The following is a 20,600-nucleotide window of genomic DNA, read 5'->3' on the forward strand; positions in this document are numbered from 1 at the left end:
CTACATCTGGCAACATACATAATGCGGCAACGACAGAGGGTTCCAAAGGGAAAAGATTCATCCCAAGGACTTAGAAAAATAGAGGGCTATGAATAAGTCTAGTAATTTCTAAGGCAGGGACATGTTCGGCACAACTTTGTGGGCGAAGGGCCTCTACTGTGCTGTAGGTTTTCTATGTTTCTATGACTATTGCCGTTAACACACAGAAAATTCAAAAAGGCAATGAAAACAACAATGCCAACACCTTGAACACTTCTGTTGAGTATGTTTTGTGATAAAGATATTGATAGAGGAAGAAAGACAAGACTGGACCAGAGTATCTATAGTAATTTTACTTTACCCATTAATCTTTATTTATCCTTAGCTGCATAAACAGGACTCACAGATTGACAAGCAATAATATTTGTTAGATTATTGCAGTTCAACTTATAATAGCCTTAGTATCATAGTAAAATAAGTTTAGTGTGATTTTGCTACAATGAGCATAAAATTTTCAAATACAACTACGAAAGCACAAGCAGTAACTCTTACATTGATTCTAACAACTATTAGTAATCTTTCCAAAAGGGAAGTTTCTATGCAATTTGTTATACCCTGCTGCAGCTGTAAATGACCATGTAAATGTAAATGGCAAGGCAAGATTATGTGGTTAACAATGAAACAATGGATCAACAGCTTCAGGTAAGTGGAATCTAGTTCACGTTGTGGTGTGCCATCCAGTTCCAACCGTCACACCTCAGGATAAACAGCGTCCGTTGCAATTCCACAGTTGTTATCCATATTCCTGGACATGTGGACATAACCATCCATGCCCCAACTCGTTCCCCAACTAAATGGAACAGAAACTTTTGCATTAATTTCCTGGCTAAACAAATCTTTATGCATTTTTAAAATCAGTTACTTTTGCTTCAGATGAGAGGCAGGGAGAGGTGGGGGCAAATGAGAGGTGAAGAGATTAGCTGCTGTGGAAATGGAATGAGTTAAGGTAATACCGAGACAGACTTTATTTATTTAGAGATTACAGCACCATATTTTTAAGCAAGCTATAATTGTAATTGGGCACAATTACACCCATGTGAGCCATTGACCTTCTAACCTGTTTGTCTTTGGAATGTGGGAGGAAACCAGAGCATCTAGAGGAAGGCCACGTGGTCTTGGGGAGAATGTACAATTCAAACTCCTTACAGACTGCAGCGGAGTAGAATCAGGGTCACTGGCACTGTAACACCATTACAGCTACCCCTGCTGGAGTTCAGGCTGGGGAAGCAGTTCACAGCCCTCCCTTCTCAAAGACCCTATGATTCCCATTAGAGGACAAGCTGAGTGCCTTTTACAGGGTCTCGGTCTACAATCAGGAGAAAATGGGAGAAGAGATTGATCAACATATTCCCATCAATTTCACCGAAGCAACTCTAGCTTCTGGCGCCTTCTGTCCCACCCTGACAACAAGTATTGCAGTGTAGTCATTGTGCAGTAAGGAGTCATGTTCAGATCATCAGGGGATGGCGATGGCCCCTTGTCCTGGTTCCACCATTCAAAAAGGCCATGGCTGGACTTAGACTTCAGTACCTCTTTCCTCCACAAATGCTATGTGCCTAGACTCAGTCTGGACTAGGTATCTCTTTACCACCAACATACTGCTCCACTTCACACAAGGACTGGCTCCAGATGGTGCAAGTACTCAACAATATCTTGCTGACCCTACCTTCAGGAAAGAACCCAAAACAGTAGACAGGATGTAGGATATAAACTACAACAGGAGATAGAAAAGGTGTACAAAAAGGCAATGCTAACATAGTCATGGGGAATTTCAATACGTAGGTAGATTGGGGAAATTGGGTTGGTGCTGGATCCCAAAAGAAGGAATTTGTAGAGTATCTACAAGATGTTTTTTTAGTGGAGCTTGTGATTGAAAGCCAATTCTGGATTGAGTGTTGTGTAATGAACCAGATTTGATTAGGGTGCTTAAGATAAAGGAACCCTCAGGAGGCAGTGATCATAATATGATAGAATTTACCATGCAGTTTGAGAGGGAGAAGATAAAGTCAGATGTATCAGTATTACAGTGGAGTAAAGAGAATTACAGAGGTATGGGAGAGGAGTTGGCCAACGTCGATTGGAAGGAGACACTAGCAGAGATAATGGTAGAACAGCAATGGTAGGAGTTTCTGGGAGCAATTAGGAAGGGACAGGATAGATACATCTTGAAGATGAAGTATTATAAGCAGTGTATGAGGTAATTGTGACTGACAAGGGAAGTTAAAGACAACGTAAAAGCAAAAGAGAGGGCATATAATATAACAAAAATTAGTGGGAAGTTAGATAAGTGGGATGCTTTTAAAAAAGCAACAGAAGGCAACTAAAAAGCCATAAGAAAATATTAAATATGCTAATAAGTTAACCAATAATATAAGAGATGATACCAAAAGTTTTTTAAAGATATTTCAAGAGTAAAAGAAGCGAGTGGATATCAGACTACTGGAAAATTATGTCGAGGAGGTAATAATGGGAGATAAAGAAATGGTGAATGAACTTAATAACTATTTTGTGTCAACTTCACTGTAGAAGACACAAGTAGAACACCAGAAATTTGAGAGTGGCAGGGGGCAGAAGTGAGTGTAGTTGCTATTATTAAGAAGGTGGTGTCTGGGAAGCTAAAGGTGCGAAGGTAGAAAAGTCACTGGACCAGATGGACTACACCCCAGGGTTCTGAAAGAGGCGGCTGAAGAGATAGTGGAGGCATTATAATGATTTTCCAAGAATGAATAGATTCTCCACTGTTTCTGGAGGACCAGAAAATTGCAAATATCACAACACTCTTTAAGAAAGGAGGGAGGCAGAGATAAGAAAATTATAGGCCAGCTAGCCTGATTTCAGTGGTTGGGAAGATGTTGTCGTCCATAATTAAGGATGAGGTTTCATGGTATTTGGAGGCACTTGATAAAATAGGTCAAAGATGGCATGGTTTCTTTAATATCTGTTGGAATTCTTTGAGGAACTAAGACAGGATAGACAAAGCAGAGTTAGTGGATGTTGTTCACTTGGATTTCAGAAGGCTTTTGACAAGACGCTACACATGAGGCTGCACAACAAGATAAGAGCCCATGGTTATGGAAAAGATACTAGCATGGAAAAAAGACTGGCTGAATGGCAGGAGGCAAAGACTGGCTACCGGTGACTAGTGGTGTTCAACTGCTTCTTTTCATGCTATTTAGATCATGGAATTGATGGCTGGTGGCTGAGTTTGGAGATGATACTAAAGATAGGTGGAGGGGCATATAGTGGTGAGGAAGCAGGGAGTCTGCAGAAGGACTCAGACAGAATGAGAGAATGGGCAAAGATGTGGCAGCTGGACTATAGTATAGGGAACTTTATGATCATGCACCTAGGTAGAAGGAATAAAGGCCTAGACTATTTTCTAAACTTCCTTAATGGTTAACTTGCAGGTTTAGTCAGTGGTATGGAAGGCAAATGCAATGTTAGTATTCATTTCAAGAGGACTAGAATATAAGAGCAAGGATGTAATGCTGAGGTTTTGTAAGAGATTGATCAGACCAGACTTGGAGTATTGTAAGCAATTTTGGCTGTGCTGGCATTAAGGGGGGTTCAGAGGAGTTTAAGGATTATTTGATGGCTTTGGGCCTGTATTAGCTGGAGTTTAGAAGAATGAAGGAGGATCTTTTTGAAACCTATTGAATATTGAAAGGCCTAGATAGAGTGGATGTGGAGAGGATATTGCCTATAGTGAATGAACCTTGGCCCAAAGGACACAGCCTCAGAATAGAGTGATGTCCATTTTGAACAGAGATGAGGAGGAATTTCTTTAGCCAGAGGGTGGTGAATCTGTGTAATTCATTGCCTTAGATCGCTGTGGAGCCAAGTCATGGAGTTTATTTAAATCAGAGGTTAATAGATTCTTGATTAGGCAGGGCATCAGTGGTACGGAGAGAACGCAGAAGAAAGGGGTTGAGAGGGGTCATAAATCAACCATGATGTAATGGCAGAGCAGACTCAATGGGTCAAGTGGCCGAATTCTGCTCCAATGTCTTATGGCCCTACAGCTGGGGAAAGAGGATACACAGACATTCTGTTCCCAATCAATATCCATCTCAGAGCAAGTGAGATACAATTAGAGCCCAATGTGTCTCAGAAACTCTGCCAGGAAGAAATTCTAGCAGCTCCAGATAACAAAGAGGCAAGAGAGCTTAAACGACGGATGAGCACACACACAAGTCCTTTAGCCGACCAAGTCTGACCATTTTCAACCCACTGCATTTCAGTAATCCCATTCTGTATCAACCCCACTACCCACCCCCTTCCTTCCCCTCTACATCCCTCTCCCTGATTCTGCCACTCACCTTCACACGAGGGACAATTTACTGTGGTCTGTACATCTACCCACTCACACCTTGAGACGTGGGAGGAAACAAGAGCACCCAGATGACACCCACGCAGTGACAGGGAGAACATGCTGGAAGTCAGGTGCACCGCAGTGCCGCCCTTTGCGCTACGTGTAACTGGGGAGACTGAAGTGGTACAGCACTGTAGTTTGAACTCCATGGCCGTGCTAATGGACGGTGAACGTGCCTGCACTGTTCCCACTGATTTACCTGTTTTTAACGATCCAGTACGGCTTCTGATCTTCAGTCCCATACCCGACAGCCAGCACTTCATGATCCAGTCTGGCAGGGCTGCAGCGGGACTCATAAAATACACCTACAAGGACAAGGCATTGTCACCCTGGAGTGGAGATTGTCCACATCAGGAAGCCCAAGATGGTGGCGGTGATAGAACAGTCTTTAATGCCCACAACATCCCTTCACCCATGAGCTGGTACCAATGTGGAGAATAAAGATCAAGGGCATGTCTCCTGGCAGGCATCCTGGGCATCTTCCTTTGTCGGGATGGGAAGGTGAATGGTGGGAGAAGACTGATTGCTTGAGGAGACGAACAGGGAAACGAGGATCAGGAAAGCAACCTGGGTGGACTTGCGGAAACAAAAAGGTGAACGTCCTTTAGGGAAGGGATTGAGAGTGGCTGGGAATATTCTCTGCTTTCCAGGAGCACAACTGGTTGGAAGGAACACTCAGAGAAACACCAGGCAACATACACTGAATGCCAGAGGAACTCAGCAGGTCAGGCGCACTTATGGAGCGGAATAAACAGTCAAAATATTGGGCTGAGGCTCTCCATCAGGACTGGCGAGGAGAGGGGCAGAGGCCAGATTGAGGTGGAGGGAGGAGGAGGGGCAGAAGATGGAAGGTGATAGGTGAGAGCAGGCGAGGGAGAAGGTAGTGGGGATGATGCAAGAAACTGGGAGAGGGTAGGTGGAAGAGATAAAGGGCTAAAAATCTAATAGGAGAGGATAGTGGACCATGGAAGAAAGGAAAGGAGGAGGGGAACCAGAGAGTGGAGATGTCAGATAAGGCGAAGAGAAGTAAGTGAGAGGGTAACCAGAATGGGGAATGCAAAATATGGGGATGGTGGGGGAAGCAGAGAGGAGTGAAACAGGAAGTTAGAGAAGTCAATGCATATGCCATCAAGTTGAAGGCTACCCTTCCCTTCTATAGATGCTGCCTGACTTGTAGAGTTCCTCCAGCATTATCTGTGTGTTTCTCAAGATTTCCCGCACCTGCAGATTCTCTTGTGTGTTCAAAGATACAACTGGTGCCAAACAGTGCAGCCACTGATCTCAGCAGCACCCCATGTGCTGGACATTGGAACTGCCGCCAATCTCCCACATCCATCGATGTGCTGTGAAAAACACAAGTGTGGTATCTACAGTCACCACTGGGGAGCCACTGTACCCCATCTGCAGGGCCGAGTATTCCTGGGGACTTCATCGTTCGCCACGGGGCAAACCTCCCTGAGGCTTTGACCGTGCCTGTTCGAAATCCACCTGACTTCAGGCCTAACTGGACAACAAGAATTACCATTAAATGATTTTGCTTTATCAATGTTTTACTTGTTAATATGCACTTTTTAAATTAGTTACAAGTTTAAATGACCATATAACCATATAACAATTATAGCATGGAAACAGGCCATCCCGGCCCCTCCAGTCCGTGCCGAACTCTTATTCTCACCTCGTCCCACCAACCTGCACTCAACCCATAACCCTCCATTCTTTTTCTGTCATATAGCTATCCAATTTAACTTTAAACGACAACATCGAACCTGCCTCAACCACTTCTGTTGGAAGCTCGTTCCACACAGCTACCACTCTCTGAGTAAAGAAGTTCCCCCTCATGTTACCCCTAAACTTTTGCCCTTTAACTCTCAACTCATGTCTTCTTGTTTGAATCTCCCCCACTCTTAATGGAAAAAGCCTATCCACATCAACTCTATCTATCCCCCTCATAATTTTAAATACCTCTATCAAGTCCCCCCTCAACCTTCTATGCTCCAAAGAATAAAGACCCAACTTGTTCAACCTTTCTCTGTAACTTAGGAGATGAAACCCAGGTAACATTCTAGTAAATCTTCTCTGTACTCTCTCAATTTTGTTGACATCTTTCCTATAATTCGGTGACCAGAACTGTACACAATACTCCAAATTTGGCCTTACTAATGCCTTGTACAATTTCAACATTACATCTTAACTCCTATACTCAATGCTCTGATTTATAAAGGCCAGCATACCAAAAGCTTTCTTCACCACCTTATCCACATGAGATTCCACCTTCAGGGAACTATGCACCATTATTCCTAGATCCCTCTGTTCTACTGCATTCTTCAATGCCCTACCATTTACCATGTATGTCCTATTTTGATTAGTCCTACCAAAATGTAGCACCTCACATTTATCAGCATTAAACTCCATCAGCCATCTTTCAGCCCACTCTTCTAACTGACCTAAATCTTTCTGCAAGCTTTGAAAACCTACTTCATTATCCACAACTCCACCTATCTTAGTATCATCTGCACACTTACTAATCCAATTTACCACCCATCATCCAGATCATTAATGTATATGACAAATAACATTGGACCCAGTACAGATCCCTGAGGCACACCACTAGTCACTGGCCTCCAATCTGACAAACAGTTTTCCACTACCACTCTCTGGCGTCTCCCATCCAGCCACTGCTGAATCCATTTTACTACTTCAATATCAATACCTAACGATTGAACCTTCCTAACTAACCTTCCGTGTGGAACCTTGTCAAAGGCCTTACTGAAGTCCATATTGACAACATCCACTGCTTTACCCCCGTCAGCTTTCCTAGTAACCTCATCAAAAAATTCAATAAGATTTGTCAAACATGACCTTCCACACAGAAATCCATGTTGGCTGTTCCTAATCAGACCCTGTCTATCCAGATAATTATATATACCGTCTCTAAGAATACTTTCCATCAATTTACCCACCACTGACGTCAAACTCACAGGCCGATAATTGCTAGGTTTACTCTTAGACCCCTTTTTAAACAATGGAACAACATGAGCAATACGTCAATCCTCGTTTCTAATGACATTTGAAATATTTCTGTCAGAGCCCCTGCTATTTCCACACTAACTTCCCTCAAGGTCCTAGGGAATATCCTGTCAGGACTCGGAGATTTAACCACTTTTATATTCCATAAAGGCGCCAGTACGTTCTCTTCTTTAATCATCATAGTTTCCATAACTACTCTACTTGTTTCCCTTACCTTACACAATTCAATATCCTTCTCCTTAGTGAATACCGAAGAAAAGAAATTGTTCAAAATCTCCCCCATCTCTTTTGGCTCCTCACATAGCCATCCACTCTGATTCTCTAAGGGACCAATTTTATCCCTCACTATCCTTTTGCTATTAATATAACTGTAGAAACCCTTTGGATTTATTTTCACCTTACTTGCCAAAGCAACCTCATATCTTCTTTTAGCTTTTCTAATTTCTTTCTTAAGATTCTTTTTACATTCTTTATATTCCTTGAGCACCTCATTTACTCCAAGCTGCCTATATTTATTGTAGATCTCTCTCTTTTTCCAAACCAAGTTTCCAATATCCCTTGAAAACCATGACTCTCTCAAACTTTTAACCTTTCCTTTCAACCTAACAGGATCATAAAGATTCTGTACCCTCAAAATTTCATCTTTAAATGACCTCCATTTCTCTGTTACATCCTTCCCATAAAACAAATTGTCCCAATCCACTCCTTCTAAATCCTTTTGCGCCTCCTCAAAGTTAGCCTTTCTCCAATCAAAAATCTCAACCCTGGGTCCAGTCCTACCCATCTCCATAATTATATTGAAACTAATGTCATTGTGATCACTGGAACTGAAGTGCTCCCCAACACATACCTCTGTCACCTGACCTATCTCATTCCCTAACAGGAGATCCAACACTGCCCCTTCTCTCGTTGGTGACCTCTGTGTATTGCTGCAAAAAACTATCTTGCACACATTTTACAAGTTCCAAACCATCCAGCCCTTTTACAGAATGGGTTTCCCTGTCTATGTGTGGAAAATTAAAATCTCCCACAATCACAACCTTGTGCTCACTACAAATATCTGCTGTCTCCTTACAAATTTGCTCCTCCAATTCTTGTTCTCCATAAGGTGGTCTATAATACATCCCTATAAGTGTTACTACACCTTTCCCATTCCTCAATTCCACCCAAATAGCCTCCCTGGATGAGTCCTCTAATCTATCCTGCCAAAGCACCGGTGTTATATTTTCTCTGACAAGCAATGCAACACCTCCCCCTCTTGCCCCTCCGATTCTATCATACCTGAAGCAATGAAATCCAGGAATATTTAGTTGCCAATCACACCCCTCCTGCAGCCATATTTCACTAATAGCTACAACAACATATTTCCAGGTATCAATCCATGTTCTAAGCTCATCTACCTTTCTTACAATGCTCCTAGCTTTAAAATAGATGTATTTAAGAAACTCTCCACCTCTTACTCTCTGTTTATCCCTGATGGTGCAAACAACTTTGTTATCTTTTTCTTCCTTCTCCCCTACATCTTCGGTCTAAGTGCTCCCGTTCTCTGTCCCCTGCCTATCCTACCTCAAACACTATCTACTAGCTTTCTCTATTTGTGAACTAACCACCTCTCTCCTACTCTCTTCAATTTGATTCCCACTCCCCAACCATTCTAGTTTAAAGTCTCCCTGGTAGCCTTCGCAAATCTCCCCGCCAGGATATTGGTCCCCCTAGGATTCAAGTGCAATCCGTCCTTTTTGTACAGGTCACACCTGCGCCAAAAGAGGTCCCAATGATCCAGAAACTTGAATCCCTGCCCTCCTGCTCCAATCCCTCAGCCACGCATTTATCCTCCACCTCATTCCATTCCTACTCTCACTGTTGCATGGCATAGGCAGTAATCCTAAGGTTACTACCTTTGCGGTCCTTTTTCTCAACTCCCTTCCTAACTCCCTATATTCTCCTTTCAGGGCCACTTCCCTCTTCCTACCTATATCATTGGTACCAATATGTACCATGACCTCTGGCTCCTCACCCACCCACTTCAGGATATCTTGGACACAATCAGAAACATCCCAGACCCTGGCAACAGGGAGGCAAACTACCATCCAGGTCTCTGGACTGCATCCACAGAATCATTTATCTGACGCCCTAACTATCGAGTCCCCTATTACTACTGCCCTCTTCCTTTCCCTACCCTTCTGAGCTACAGGGCCGGACTCTGTGCCGGAGGCACGGCCACTGTCGCTTCCCCCAGGTAAGCTGTCCCCCCAACAGTACTCAAACAGGAGTACTTATTGTGAAGGGGTACAGCCACCGGGGTACTCTCTATTACCTGACTCTTCCTCTTCCCCCTCCTAACCGTGACCCAGTTGTCTGCCTCCTGCGGCCTCGGTGTGACCACCTGCCTGTAACTCCTCTCTATCAACTCCTCACTCTCCCTGACCATACGAAGGTCATCGAGCTGCAGCTCCAGTTCCCTAACGCGGTCCCTTAGGAGCTGCATCTCGGCGCACCTGGTGCAGATGTGGACGTCTGGGAGGCTGGGAGGCTCCAGGGCCTCCCACATCCAGCACCGAGAACAACAAGCTGCCCTCACACTCAAACTTCCTCCTTTCCTCAAATAACAGGAAAAATTTAAAACCAAACCTTCTTTGCCTCACCCGTTTCCGCCTAAGCCTGTTGAGCCAAAGCCCTTAAGCCTTCACTCTGCTCCCAGCTCACTCTGCTGCCCGCAAACTATGCTGCCCGCTGGATATATGTACTTCGGTTTAAACTACTATGTAAAACCTATTACAATCAATGAGAATTTTTGCTGATCTCCCCCTCCAGCTTTGCCACCTGTCAGGCATGTCCATGGGGACACTATCTTGACTAAGACTGGACCACAAGGGAAGAGAGTTTGTCCACATTGGTCCAGATATGAAGGAGTGTGGCTGCTAGAGGGACTGGATCAGCTGTTCTTGCCCCTTAAGATGGAGGTTTTGAAGTACCACCAGCAGCAGGGAAGGGAAGGGGTCCCTTTAACAACAACACCAAGGGAGGCTGTAGCTGCAGACGAAGCCTGCTTCAGTGTAGTAGCCCCTTGCCATTAACAGACATCATACATACAAAACACTGTCTTCTGACGATGAAGACGAACAGCAGAGCAGCCACTACTGCTCAAGTGTTTTACAATTGGAGGGTACAAAGTGGGGGCTCTGCAGTGGGACCTCCTGGTCCCTGGCTCTCACCTGATTTGTACAACATGAAGGATCTGTGCTCTGCATCGATGGAAACCGAGATCGGTCCAACAGTGGCCACTGCCGCAGCCAAATCTGCTTCAGAGTCTGTCGGAATCTTCCTGACACCTTTACAAGTGGCAACAATATCGTTCCTGTTATACTTGCATTCCCCATCCTGAAACAAAGAGATTGTAGAAAGCTGATAGCTCACAGAGACATAGAACCATACAGCGCGGCAACAGGTCCTTCAGCTCTCGATGTCAAATTAAACTAAATCTCTTCTGTCTGCTCGTGATGCATATCCTCCACTCCTTGCATACTCATGTGTCTGTCCAAAAGCCTCAAATGCCACTGCTGTACAGGTGGAGTGAAGGAGGGTCCCATTAACATGGACAAGTGGACTGAAGAAAGGGTTCGTTAGCATGGACAACTGGACTGAAGGAGGGGTCCATTAGCATGGACAAGTGGACTCTGTGACGAGAATACACATAAATTAAGATGTTAGCTGGCCTGGGCTAGCACCAGTGGCATCAGCAGTTGGTCTGCCACCTGTCCTCAGGAGAAGGAGAGATAAGGAACACAATGAAGCAGCATTTGGAGATGTTCATGAAGGAGCCATCAGTCTGGGTATTGTCAAGATCGGCTCCCCCTTTGAACCCTGAACTGTTTGAAGTGATGGACAGGCGATACCCCAGCAGGGGGATAAAAAGGGACAGGTTCGCTAAGGCAGGGACACACGACACCACGAGGTAACGAGACCCTGGAAGCGGTGCCCCCCCGCAAGTCGGCGGGAGTCGTTTGGAAGGCTAGTTGCGGAACCAAGCCATAGACGCACGGGGTGGAAAGGTACGATCAGCGGGAACCCGGTGTGTGTCCGCCCTTGCTTGGGTGTCAGGTTCACTGCAGAGGATCGACCGCATCTGGAGGAGGGGTCACAGTCGGTGACCTCAGGTGACATCACAAAGGACCCGCCCGGAAAGCTGCTTGTGAGCAATATCGCAGGTCTGTGTGTGGAAGCCGTTTTTGAATATTCATCTGTTTTTGCTCTCTCTCTCCTTCCCCCACATTGTCCATCGCCACGGCAATGATTACTGCGAACTGAACTAAACTGGACTGAACTTTGCATCACTTTGAAATTGGTCATTTACCCCTAGACAACGATAGAGCTTGATTGATGCTGTTATCTTAATTCTGTGCACATGTGTGTTTATCATTGCTGAACTGTTGCATTTATTATCCTTTCGATTACTGTGTTGTTTGTTTCTTTAATAAAACTTTCTTTGTTCTAGTAATCCAGACTCCAACTGAGTGATCCATTTCTGCTGGTTTGGCAACCCAGTTACGGGGTACGTAACAACTCAAGGAGAGGCCCATTAGCATGGACAAGTGGACTGAAGGAAGGGTCCATTAACATGGACAAGCGGACTGAAGGAAGGGCTCGTTAACGTGGACAAGTGGACTGAAGTAAAAGCCCATTTCTATGCTGTATCACTCTAAATTGGTTTATTTTTGTCACGTGCACCAAGACACAGTGAACAACCTGTCTTGCATACCATCCGTACAGATCAATCCATTACAACAGTGCATTGTGGTGGTCGTAACAATGCAGAATAAAGTGCGGAGAAGGTGCAGTGTAGCAGACGGTAGGGTGCATGGTCACAAAGAGGTAGATTGTGAGGTTAACTCCATCTTATCATCCCTTAACCTTATAACAGCAGGGTGGAAGCTATCCTTAAGGGTGGTGGTTCTCACTTTCAGGCTTCTGCTTGATGTGGGGGGGTGTGTGAGGTGAGACTGGGGCCGTGTGGTAGCATAGCAGTTAGTACTACAGTACCAGCGACGTGGGTTCAATTCTGCCACTGACTGTAAGGACGTTGTACAATCTAATCATGTCCACGTGGGTTTCCTCTGGGTGCTCAGGTTTCCTGCTACACTCCAAACACACGGGAGTTAGTAGGTTAATTGGGCAGTGCGGGTTTGTGCCGAAAGGGCCTGGGACTGTGTTGTTCACTAAATAAGTAAAATTAAGCGTCAGTACTTCCTCCTCTCCACACCGCCTCCCCCAGAGCCTGTGTTACAGAGGTGAGCACTACCACTGCCAGACCTTTAGAGTACTGTAGGAAGAGCAATCCCAATGTTACCAGTTGCACCCGTCACTCACAAATAGGGCTGCCAACTTTCTCATTCCCAGGTAAAGGACAAAAGTAGCAGTCAGGTACGGAACACTTGTGTTTACCCTGAGAATGACTACCATGACCATGAAGCCTTGCGCGGGCACCTGTGCGCGCATGCGCGTACGTGCCGTTTTTTTTCTTCAAATCGGTTTTAGCCATTCTGTTCAGTGAAACTACACTGTACATATATTATTTCTATTTTATATAGGCTGTGTATTTATCATATTATTCCTGCTTTTACTATATGTTAGTGTTATTTTAGGTTTTATGTGTTATTTGGTTACGTGTTATTTTTTGGGTCTGGGAATGCTCAAAAATTTTTCCTGTATAAATTAATGGTAATTGCTTCTTTGCTTTACGCCATTTTGGCACGAAAGTTTTCATAGGAACGCTCTACCTTAGGGGGTGAATACGGGACAGGGGCGGTCCCGTATGGGACAAACCAATTTAGCCCGATATACGGGATGTCCCGGCTAATACAGGACAGTTGGCAACCCTACTCACAACCCAGATGGGCTTTAATGGTGTTCCACAACTGCTTGATTTAAAGGGGGGGTCTCTCTGACCAACACCCAGCCCAGTACTGGAAGCCGTACATAGAGTGTTTCCCACAAAGTTATTCGTCTGCTTGCCCACCAAGACCACACCAGGCCACCAAGTGCAGCCCTCCAGCCTCAGCATCCTGCACTATCCCTCTAACCACCCGTACCCCCCGCCCCCCGCAGTATCCAACACCACCAGTCACAGGCACAGGGCATGGTTTCCAAAACCGAGCTGAATCACCACCCAGACTGACAGTTTCTCCCATCCATATTCACAGGTCACACTACCTACCCATCACTTGAACAGGAGACCCCTCATGACTTCCCTTTCATCCCACAGCCCTCTCCAGCCAGGTCTCCCCTGCCCCACACTAACCCCAGCCTCCTCGCCCCACACCACGACCCAGCCCTTAATTTACCTGACAGCCTGCACTGGTGGAGTGTGCAGAGGATGTCCCTCTCCTAACGTGGGCCCAGTTCAGTCCGGGGCCTCAGACCACCTCAGTTTCAACGTGTCCAAAAAAGCAGCCAATTAACAAGGTGCTGAGGAAATCCAGGACATAGCCACATTCTTAACTCTCTTACAGCTTAAATCCTTATTAACTGATACATTCAAACAAGCCTTCTGCTCCTAATGTGTCCTCTCTCAATAAATTCCTCAGCTCGCTCGGCCTGGACAATGACCAGTCCCCCACAGGCACCTAAGTGACCCAGGATAAGTGTGCTGGGCTACAGGGGATGGGAATGGGACGGTTGGGATTTCTCTGCTGGATCCATGGTTTTCTTCATGATAAGGAGGGAATCCCAGTGGAGTCAGGCCGTGCAGTCAGAAGGAAGAAGTGTGCACAAGATGAACTGGATCTCCTGCTGCAGCCTGCAACAGAAGAACGGTTTCTGGTAAGATAGCAGTGTCTTTGATTGCAGCGGCTTCAACAGGGTCAACCAAAGGTGTTAATGCCCTTTCTAAATGGTTTTTTTAAAACGCAGGATCACAAGTCCTGCTGGACATTAAAATCTTAAAGTACTGTAGGTCTACTGCATCAGCAAGTTGCTCATAGGTGGAGAAACCGGTGAACCTGGACTTGGTACAGATTGTACACGTGACTGTGTCAGAGAGGCGTCGGAGGGTATGAAGCTCGCAGGTGGTGTGCAGTCTAACAGCGAGTGATCATCCTCGATGCTTTCCTTGTGATCGCAAGACCCTGTGCGATATCGTTGATGTGGATCCCTGCAAGTCCGATTCACTGATTTATTGGCAGACGGCAGGGGAGCCGTGCGGCCTAGGTCGGAGCGAGGTCTGGGCCTCAAGCCTCAGTGTCGCCTGTTTGCAGCTGCCCGGGAGAACCGTCAGGGTTGGTACCCTCCACTGGAGGCAGTGTGGCGAGGCATCCAAGGCAGAGTCAGTGCTGCCCCCCAGTGTTCACTCAGTAGAAGACAAGCTGTACCGTGGTCGACGGCAGATTTCTGCATCGTTCATGGACTCCAGGTCTTAGACTATGTATCTTTTGTGTGACTCTATTTTACTGATTTCTTATATGTGTAGCTACCTTGTATGTGTTTGGTGCTGTGTTTGAATTTAGGTATTGTGTTTTACACCTTGGCCCTGAAGCAATGCTGTTTCATTCGGCTGTATTCCTGGGTATTCATGTATGGTTGAATGACAATTAAACTTGAAGTTGAATTTACACAACCTAAACAGTGACTGCTGATTGCTATCGAGGCAGTAAATCCCAACCACATACACACAAAGCTTGTCACTGATCGTTCATGGCAGCATGCTGCTCAAATAGGTGAACCGTGAACCTTTCAATTGCTAGCAATTCTACAAAAAAAAAATCACCTTTTCCCTTAAAAGCAAACTGAAGAAAAAGCACCTTCTCAAATCACTAACCCAACATTTTAAAAGGGGTTCAATTATCCCATGGAGCGACAGGGAGTGATTTTTCTCACCGTTTACTTCAGCAGCAGGGAGCACTGAGATATCCTCTGTCAGACTGCATACTCCACTTCACCAGCATCAAAAACATAGATTACTCCCATGGGGTAGATCCAAACAAAGCAGCCATGGCCATCGGCAGCTGAGGAAAATATTCTTAATCTTCCTGCAGCTTAGTCCTTTCTTAATTGGTTTTACTAAATTGTATTACAAATGGATTCGTTTCGCTATGCACATTATATAGAGTTTTTTATAAATACATGCATGCGTGTGAGAGAGTGTGAGTGTATGTGCGAGCAAGTTATATATACTGTAAATTGGCAAACTGATAGCTTCCCTTCCTCCACCATCAACTCTGCTCTCAAACGCATCTCCCCCATTTCACGCACATCTGCTCTCACTCCATCCTCCCGCCACTCCACTAGGAATAGGGTTCCCCTGGTCCTCACCTACCACCCCACCAGCCTCCGGGTCCAACATATTACTCTCTGTAACTTCCGCCACCTCCAACTGGATCCCACCACTTAAGCACATCTTTCCCTCCCCCCACCTCTGCTTTCCACAGGGATCGCTCCCTACGTGACTTCCTTGTCCATTCGTCCCCCCCATCCCTCCCCACTGATCTCCCTCCTGGCACTTATCCTTGTAAGCGGAACAAGTGCTACACATGCCCTTACACTTCCTCCCTTACCACCATTCAGGGCCCCAGACAGTCCTTCCAGGTGAGGCAACACTTCACCTGTGAGTCGGCTGGGGTGATATACTGCGTCTGGTGCTCCCGATGTGACCTTCTATATATTGGCAAGACCCAACGCAGACTGGGAGACCGCTTTGCTGAACACCTACGCTCTGTCCGCCAGAGAAAGCAGGATCTCCCAGTGGCCACACATTTTAATTCCACATCCCATTCCCATTCTGACATGTCTATCCACGGCCTCCTCTACTGTAAAAGTGAAGCCACATTCAGGTTGGAGGAACAACACCTTATATTCCGTCTGAGTAGCCTCCAACCTGACGGCATGAACATTGACTTCTCTAACTTCCGCTAATGCCCCACCTCCCCTTCGTACCCCATCCGTTATTTATTTTTATACACACATTCTTTCTCTCACTCTCCTTTTTCTCCCTCTGTCCCTCTGGCTATACCCCTTGCCCATCTTCTGGGTTCCCCCCCCCCCTTGTCTTTCTCCCCGGACCTCCTGTCCCATGATCCTCTCGTATCCCCTTTTGCCTATCACCTGTCCAGCTCTTGGCTCCATCCCTCCCCCTCCTGTCTTCTCCTATCATTTTGGATCTCCCCCTCCCCCTCCAACTTTCAAATCCCTTACTCACTCTTCCTTCAGTTAGTCCTGACAAAGGGTCTCGGCCTGAAACGACGACTGTACCTCTTCCTAGAGATGCTGCCTGGCCTGCTGCGTTCACCAGCAACTTTGATGTGTGTTGCTTGATTTTCCAGCATCTGCAGAATTCCTGTTGTTCGAAACTGATAGATCTGTCTATTATTGTCATGTGTACTGAGGTTCAGTGGAAACTCTTTAACGTGTCATCCATACATTTGATGCAGTACAAGGGAAAAATAAGCAGTATGCAGAATGAAGTGTTATCGTAAGAGAGAAAGTGCATTTATGTTACGGAGGTTATATAAAATTAAAAAGGAGTCACCCTGTTTGGCTGATGAGGCAAAGCCTCTTTGCTGATTGACAGCTGGTCCTCTTTCTGAGCACAACAAAATTCCTTAGCAAGCTTAAAGGAGGGCAGCTAGTTACCTTTGCAGTGTAGGGGTAGGATTGTTCTGAACTGATGCCTTTTTCTTCGATAAATAGAAGCGATCGCACTTTATATCCACCATTGCAGCCTCGGTTCCCTACGTCTCTGCTACAGTCCATCAGGTACTGCTCACTGAGAGAAAACAGTTTTCCCGTTTTCTTAAATACCTGGCCCTCGAGTACTCCAGTTGTACTGAAGGCCCAGCAAGAGCCACATTGTCCCTGCAAAATAAACAACCACTTGAGATTAAAATGCCTGGGGTACTTTGAAACCTTTGTAGTAGTCCATCAGCTGAAGCCCAGTTCATGATGGGGGTAAAGCAAGGGGTAAGTGTGTAGCGGGTAAATCCTTTAACTGGTGAAAGAGGATACATTTTTGGGCAATCAGGGCATTGAAGGTGGAATTGGCAAAGCAGTACAGAGTAGATCTGGCACAATCAGATGGAATGTTGGGTTAGGGTTGAAGGGCTGAGTGGCCTTCTGCTCCTATTTTCTTGTATTCTTGTGCCTCACATTTCACAAATGCTGCCTGACCTACTGGCATATTTCCAACATTTTCTGTTTTAACTTAAGAAACTACACAAAGTTAATTAAAACTGGATAAATATACTAAGAAATAATTTAAAACCAAAATGATGATCACCTAACTGACCATGCCCTTGTTTTCTCATCACAGATTGAATTACCAGTGAGATGCACAGTGATTCAGACCCTAGGCAGTCTGACCAATGTAGGGTCTGAGGTGCAATTCCCTGGCGTATGCTCTGCATGCAGACCCAAAATCTATCCGTTAACTATAGACCCATGGTGGATGCAGCTACAGTAGGAATTGCTCCTGCTCTTTCCTTGGGAGCCATGAGCTCAAATGGCATTATTGGGCTCAGTACATTCTCCTATGGTTTACTGTATACTTTACTCCTGAAAAAGTTTCTTTGGATGCTGTACTGTTTTATGAATGTAAGATACACTCAGTAGCCACTTTATTAGGTACAGGACTGGTGTCTGATGTTGTAGATCATCCTCTTCAAGGTCCGACATGTTGTGTGTTCAGAGATGCTCTCCAGCACACCATTGTTGTAACACATGGTTATCTGAGTTACTGTCACCTTCCTGTCAGCTTCAACCAGACTGGCAATTCTCCTTTGACCATTCTCATTAACAAGGCATTTTCACCCAGAGAACTGCTGCTCACTGGATTTTTTTTTAAAACATCATTCTCTGTAAATTCTAAGAATTACTGTGCATGAAAACCACAGGAGATCAGCAGTTTCTGAGATACTCAAACCACCCCATCTGGCACCAACAATCATTCCACCATCAAAGTCATGTAGATCGCATTTTTCTCATTCTGTTACTTGGTCAACAACTAAACCTCTTGACCATGTTTGCATGCTTTTGTATATTGGGTTGCTGCTACATGATTGGCTAATTAGATGTTTTCATTAATGAGCAAGTGTATAGGTGCATCCAATAAAGTGGTCACTGATTGTATATGCAAATAATTGCTCTGCATTGAAATTAAGTCAAACTACTCAAAATCGATCTGAAAACTTCAACGAAAGAGTTGCATAATGTATAACAGTTTGTGTTACCATATCATATTTCACCCAACAATTCCTCAAAACTTCACAGCTTAATAATCAATGATGGTCCTTAACCCTTCTTACCTGGTCCTTTACTGGAGTAACATAGCCTTTAGGACGCCAGTCAACAAATGATGGCAGGTCAGCATTCCTCTGAGCTGTAAACAACTTGTAAGTCATGTTCCCAACTTCATTTTTGTTGAACTTATTCAAAAGTTGTGAAAACTCCTTCATGGTCTAGAAGATGAAGAAACCTGAGATCTATTATCGATACATTGCAGAGTTTGATTCTTACTGCATTACTAATGAACTTGCATGACATTACATACTGTTTAAAACATCTTTGACCTTTCCGAATCCTTCTTATTAACTTAAAATACATGAATAGAGGAGCGGAGTTGACGACATCACTGAACGTGTTCGATTTAAGATATTGGTCTAGCCATGTTTTGTTCCATTTGCTTTTTGGGTTTAGAATTTAGTTCTTTTTTTTCTCTTTTTTTGGGGTGTTTTTCTTTGTATTTTTTTTCTTTTTATTTCTTTTTTCTTTAAGATTAATTACATCAGGAGTTTGGATACCTGTGTTATCTGAAATCTTTTCTGTATATGTTTATTAACAATAAGGTTATTCCAATCCCTTTGTATCAACATTGTTATTTTGTTTATAATTTTGGAAAAATTAATAAAAAAGATTTAAAAAGAAAGGAAAGAAAGGAAACATCCTGGCACATCAAAAGTGTGCCTCAGATCTGAGCAGCTTAGTAACTCGAGAGCTGTCCTATGTACCCATCCAGAAGCTGTCCTAACTTCAGATGGAGAAATTTATAGCAACAAATAATCTGCTGGAGGAACTCAACATGCCAAGCAGGAGAAGAATTGTAAATGTTTCAGGTCAAATCCCTATATCAACAGTCAGGAGGAAATTTTCAGAGTGTGGATCTCCTTAGAAACCAACTGTAGCCACTAATGAGCCACTGAGTGATGGAGGAAAGTCTACAGAAGATGCCTGTTAAAGGTTGAAACTTTCTAGATCAGAACCCTTGAGAACAGACCAGTGCCAGACTGCAGAAAATACTGCGATCTATTTTCTCAGAGCTGAGGTACTCAGCACTTTAACACTTCTTTTAGACACTCCCAGGGTTACAAAAACTGCCTGTAATCTAAAGTTTCCACAAGTCGGAAACACTATTACCTGATGTTTTGTTACATCCTCAAAGAATTCAGTTAGGCTTGTAAGGCACGAATTGCCCTTCACAAAGCCATACTGACTATCTCTAATCAGATTATGTCTCTCCAAATGCTCATAAATCCTGCCTCTCAGGATCTTTTCCAACAACTTGCCCACTACTGAAGTCAGACTCATGGGTCTATAATTTCCTGGGTTATCTCTACTCCCTTTACTCCCTCTACAAGGGAACAACATTTGCAACCCTCCAGTCCTCCAGTACTTCTCCTGTCCCTGTTGATGACGCAAAGATCATTGCAAGAGGCTCAGCAATCTCCTGCTTCGCTTCCCACAGTAGCCTGGTGTATATCTCATCTGGTCCGGTGACTTATCTAACAATGTTTTTCAAAAGCTCCAGCACATCCCCTTTCTTAATGTCTATATGTTCAAGCATTTCAGCCCACTGTAAGTCATAACACAATTGCCAAGGTCTTTTTGCCTGGTGAATACTGAAGCAAAGCATTTATTAAGTACCTCCACTAACTTCTCCGACTCCATGCACACATTTCTATTATCACACCTGATTGGTCCTTTTCTCACATGGCTTATCCTCTTGCCCTTCACATACTTGTAGAATGCCTTGGGGTTTTCCTTAATCCTGCTCATCAAGGCTATCTCATGGCCCCTTCTGGCTCTCCTAATTCCACTCTTAAGCTCCTTCCTAACAACCTTGTAACTTTCTACAGCTCTAACAGTACCTAGTTTCTTGAACCTTTCGTAAGCTTTTCTT

At 44.6% G+C, this 20,600-nt stretch overlaps 1 protein-coding gene across 1 annotated transcript in view; it reads right to left on the minus strand.

Moving 5' to 3' along the window:
* Positions 1–729: 729 nt before the first annotated feature.
* Positions 730–20,600, minus strand: part of LOC140188427 (procathepsin L-like) — a 37,987-nt gene continuing 18,116 nt past the window's right edge. Inside the window, exons 3-7 of the mRNA XM_072244695.1 lie at positions 18,730–18,882; positions 17,063–17,284; positions 10,654–10,819; positions 4,611–4,716; positions 730–829 (exon numbers count right to left, since the gene is read on the minus strand). Of these exons, the coding sequence (XP_072100796.1) occupies positions 730–829; positions 4,611–4,716; positions 10,654–10,819; positions 17,063–17,284; positions 18,730–18,882 (747 nt within the window). The remainder of the gene's footprint in view (positions 830–4,610; positions 4,717–10,653; positions 10,820–17,062; positions 17,285–18,729; positions 18,883–20,600) is intronic.

Source organism: Mobula birostris, chromosome 26 (assembly GCF_030028105.1).
Source record: "Mobula birostris isolate sMobBir1 chromosome 26, sMobBir1.hap1, whole genome shotgun sequence".
In the NCBI taxonomy this organism is placed as follows: domain Eukaryota; kingdom Metazoa; phylum Chordata; class Chondrichthyes; order Myliobatiformes; family Myliobatidae; genus Mobula; species Mobula birostris.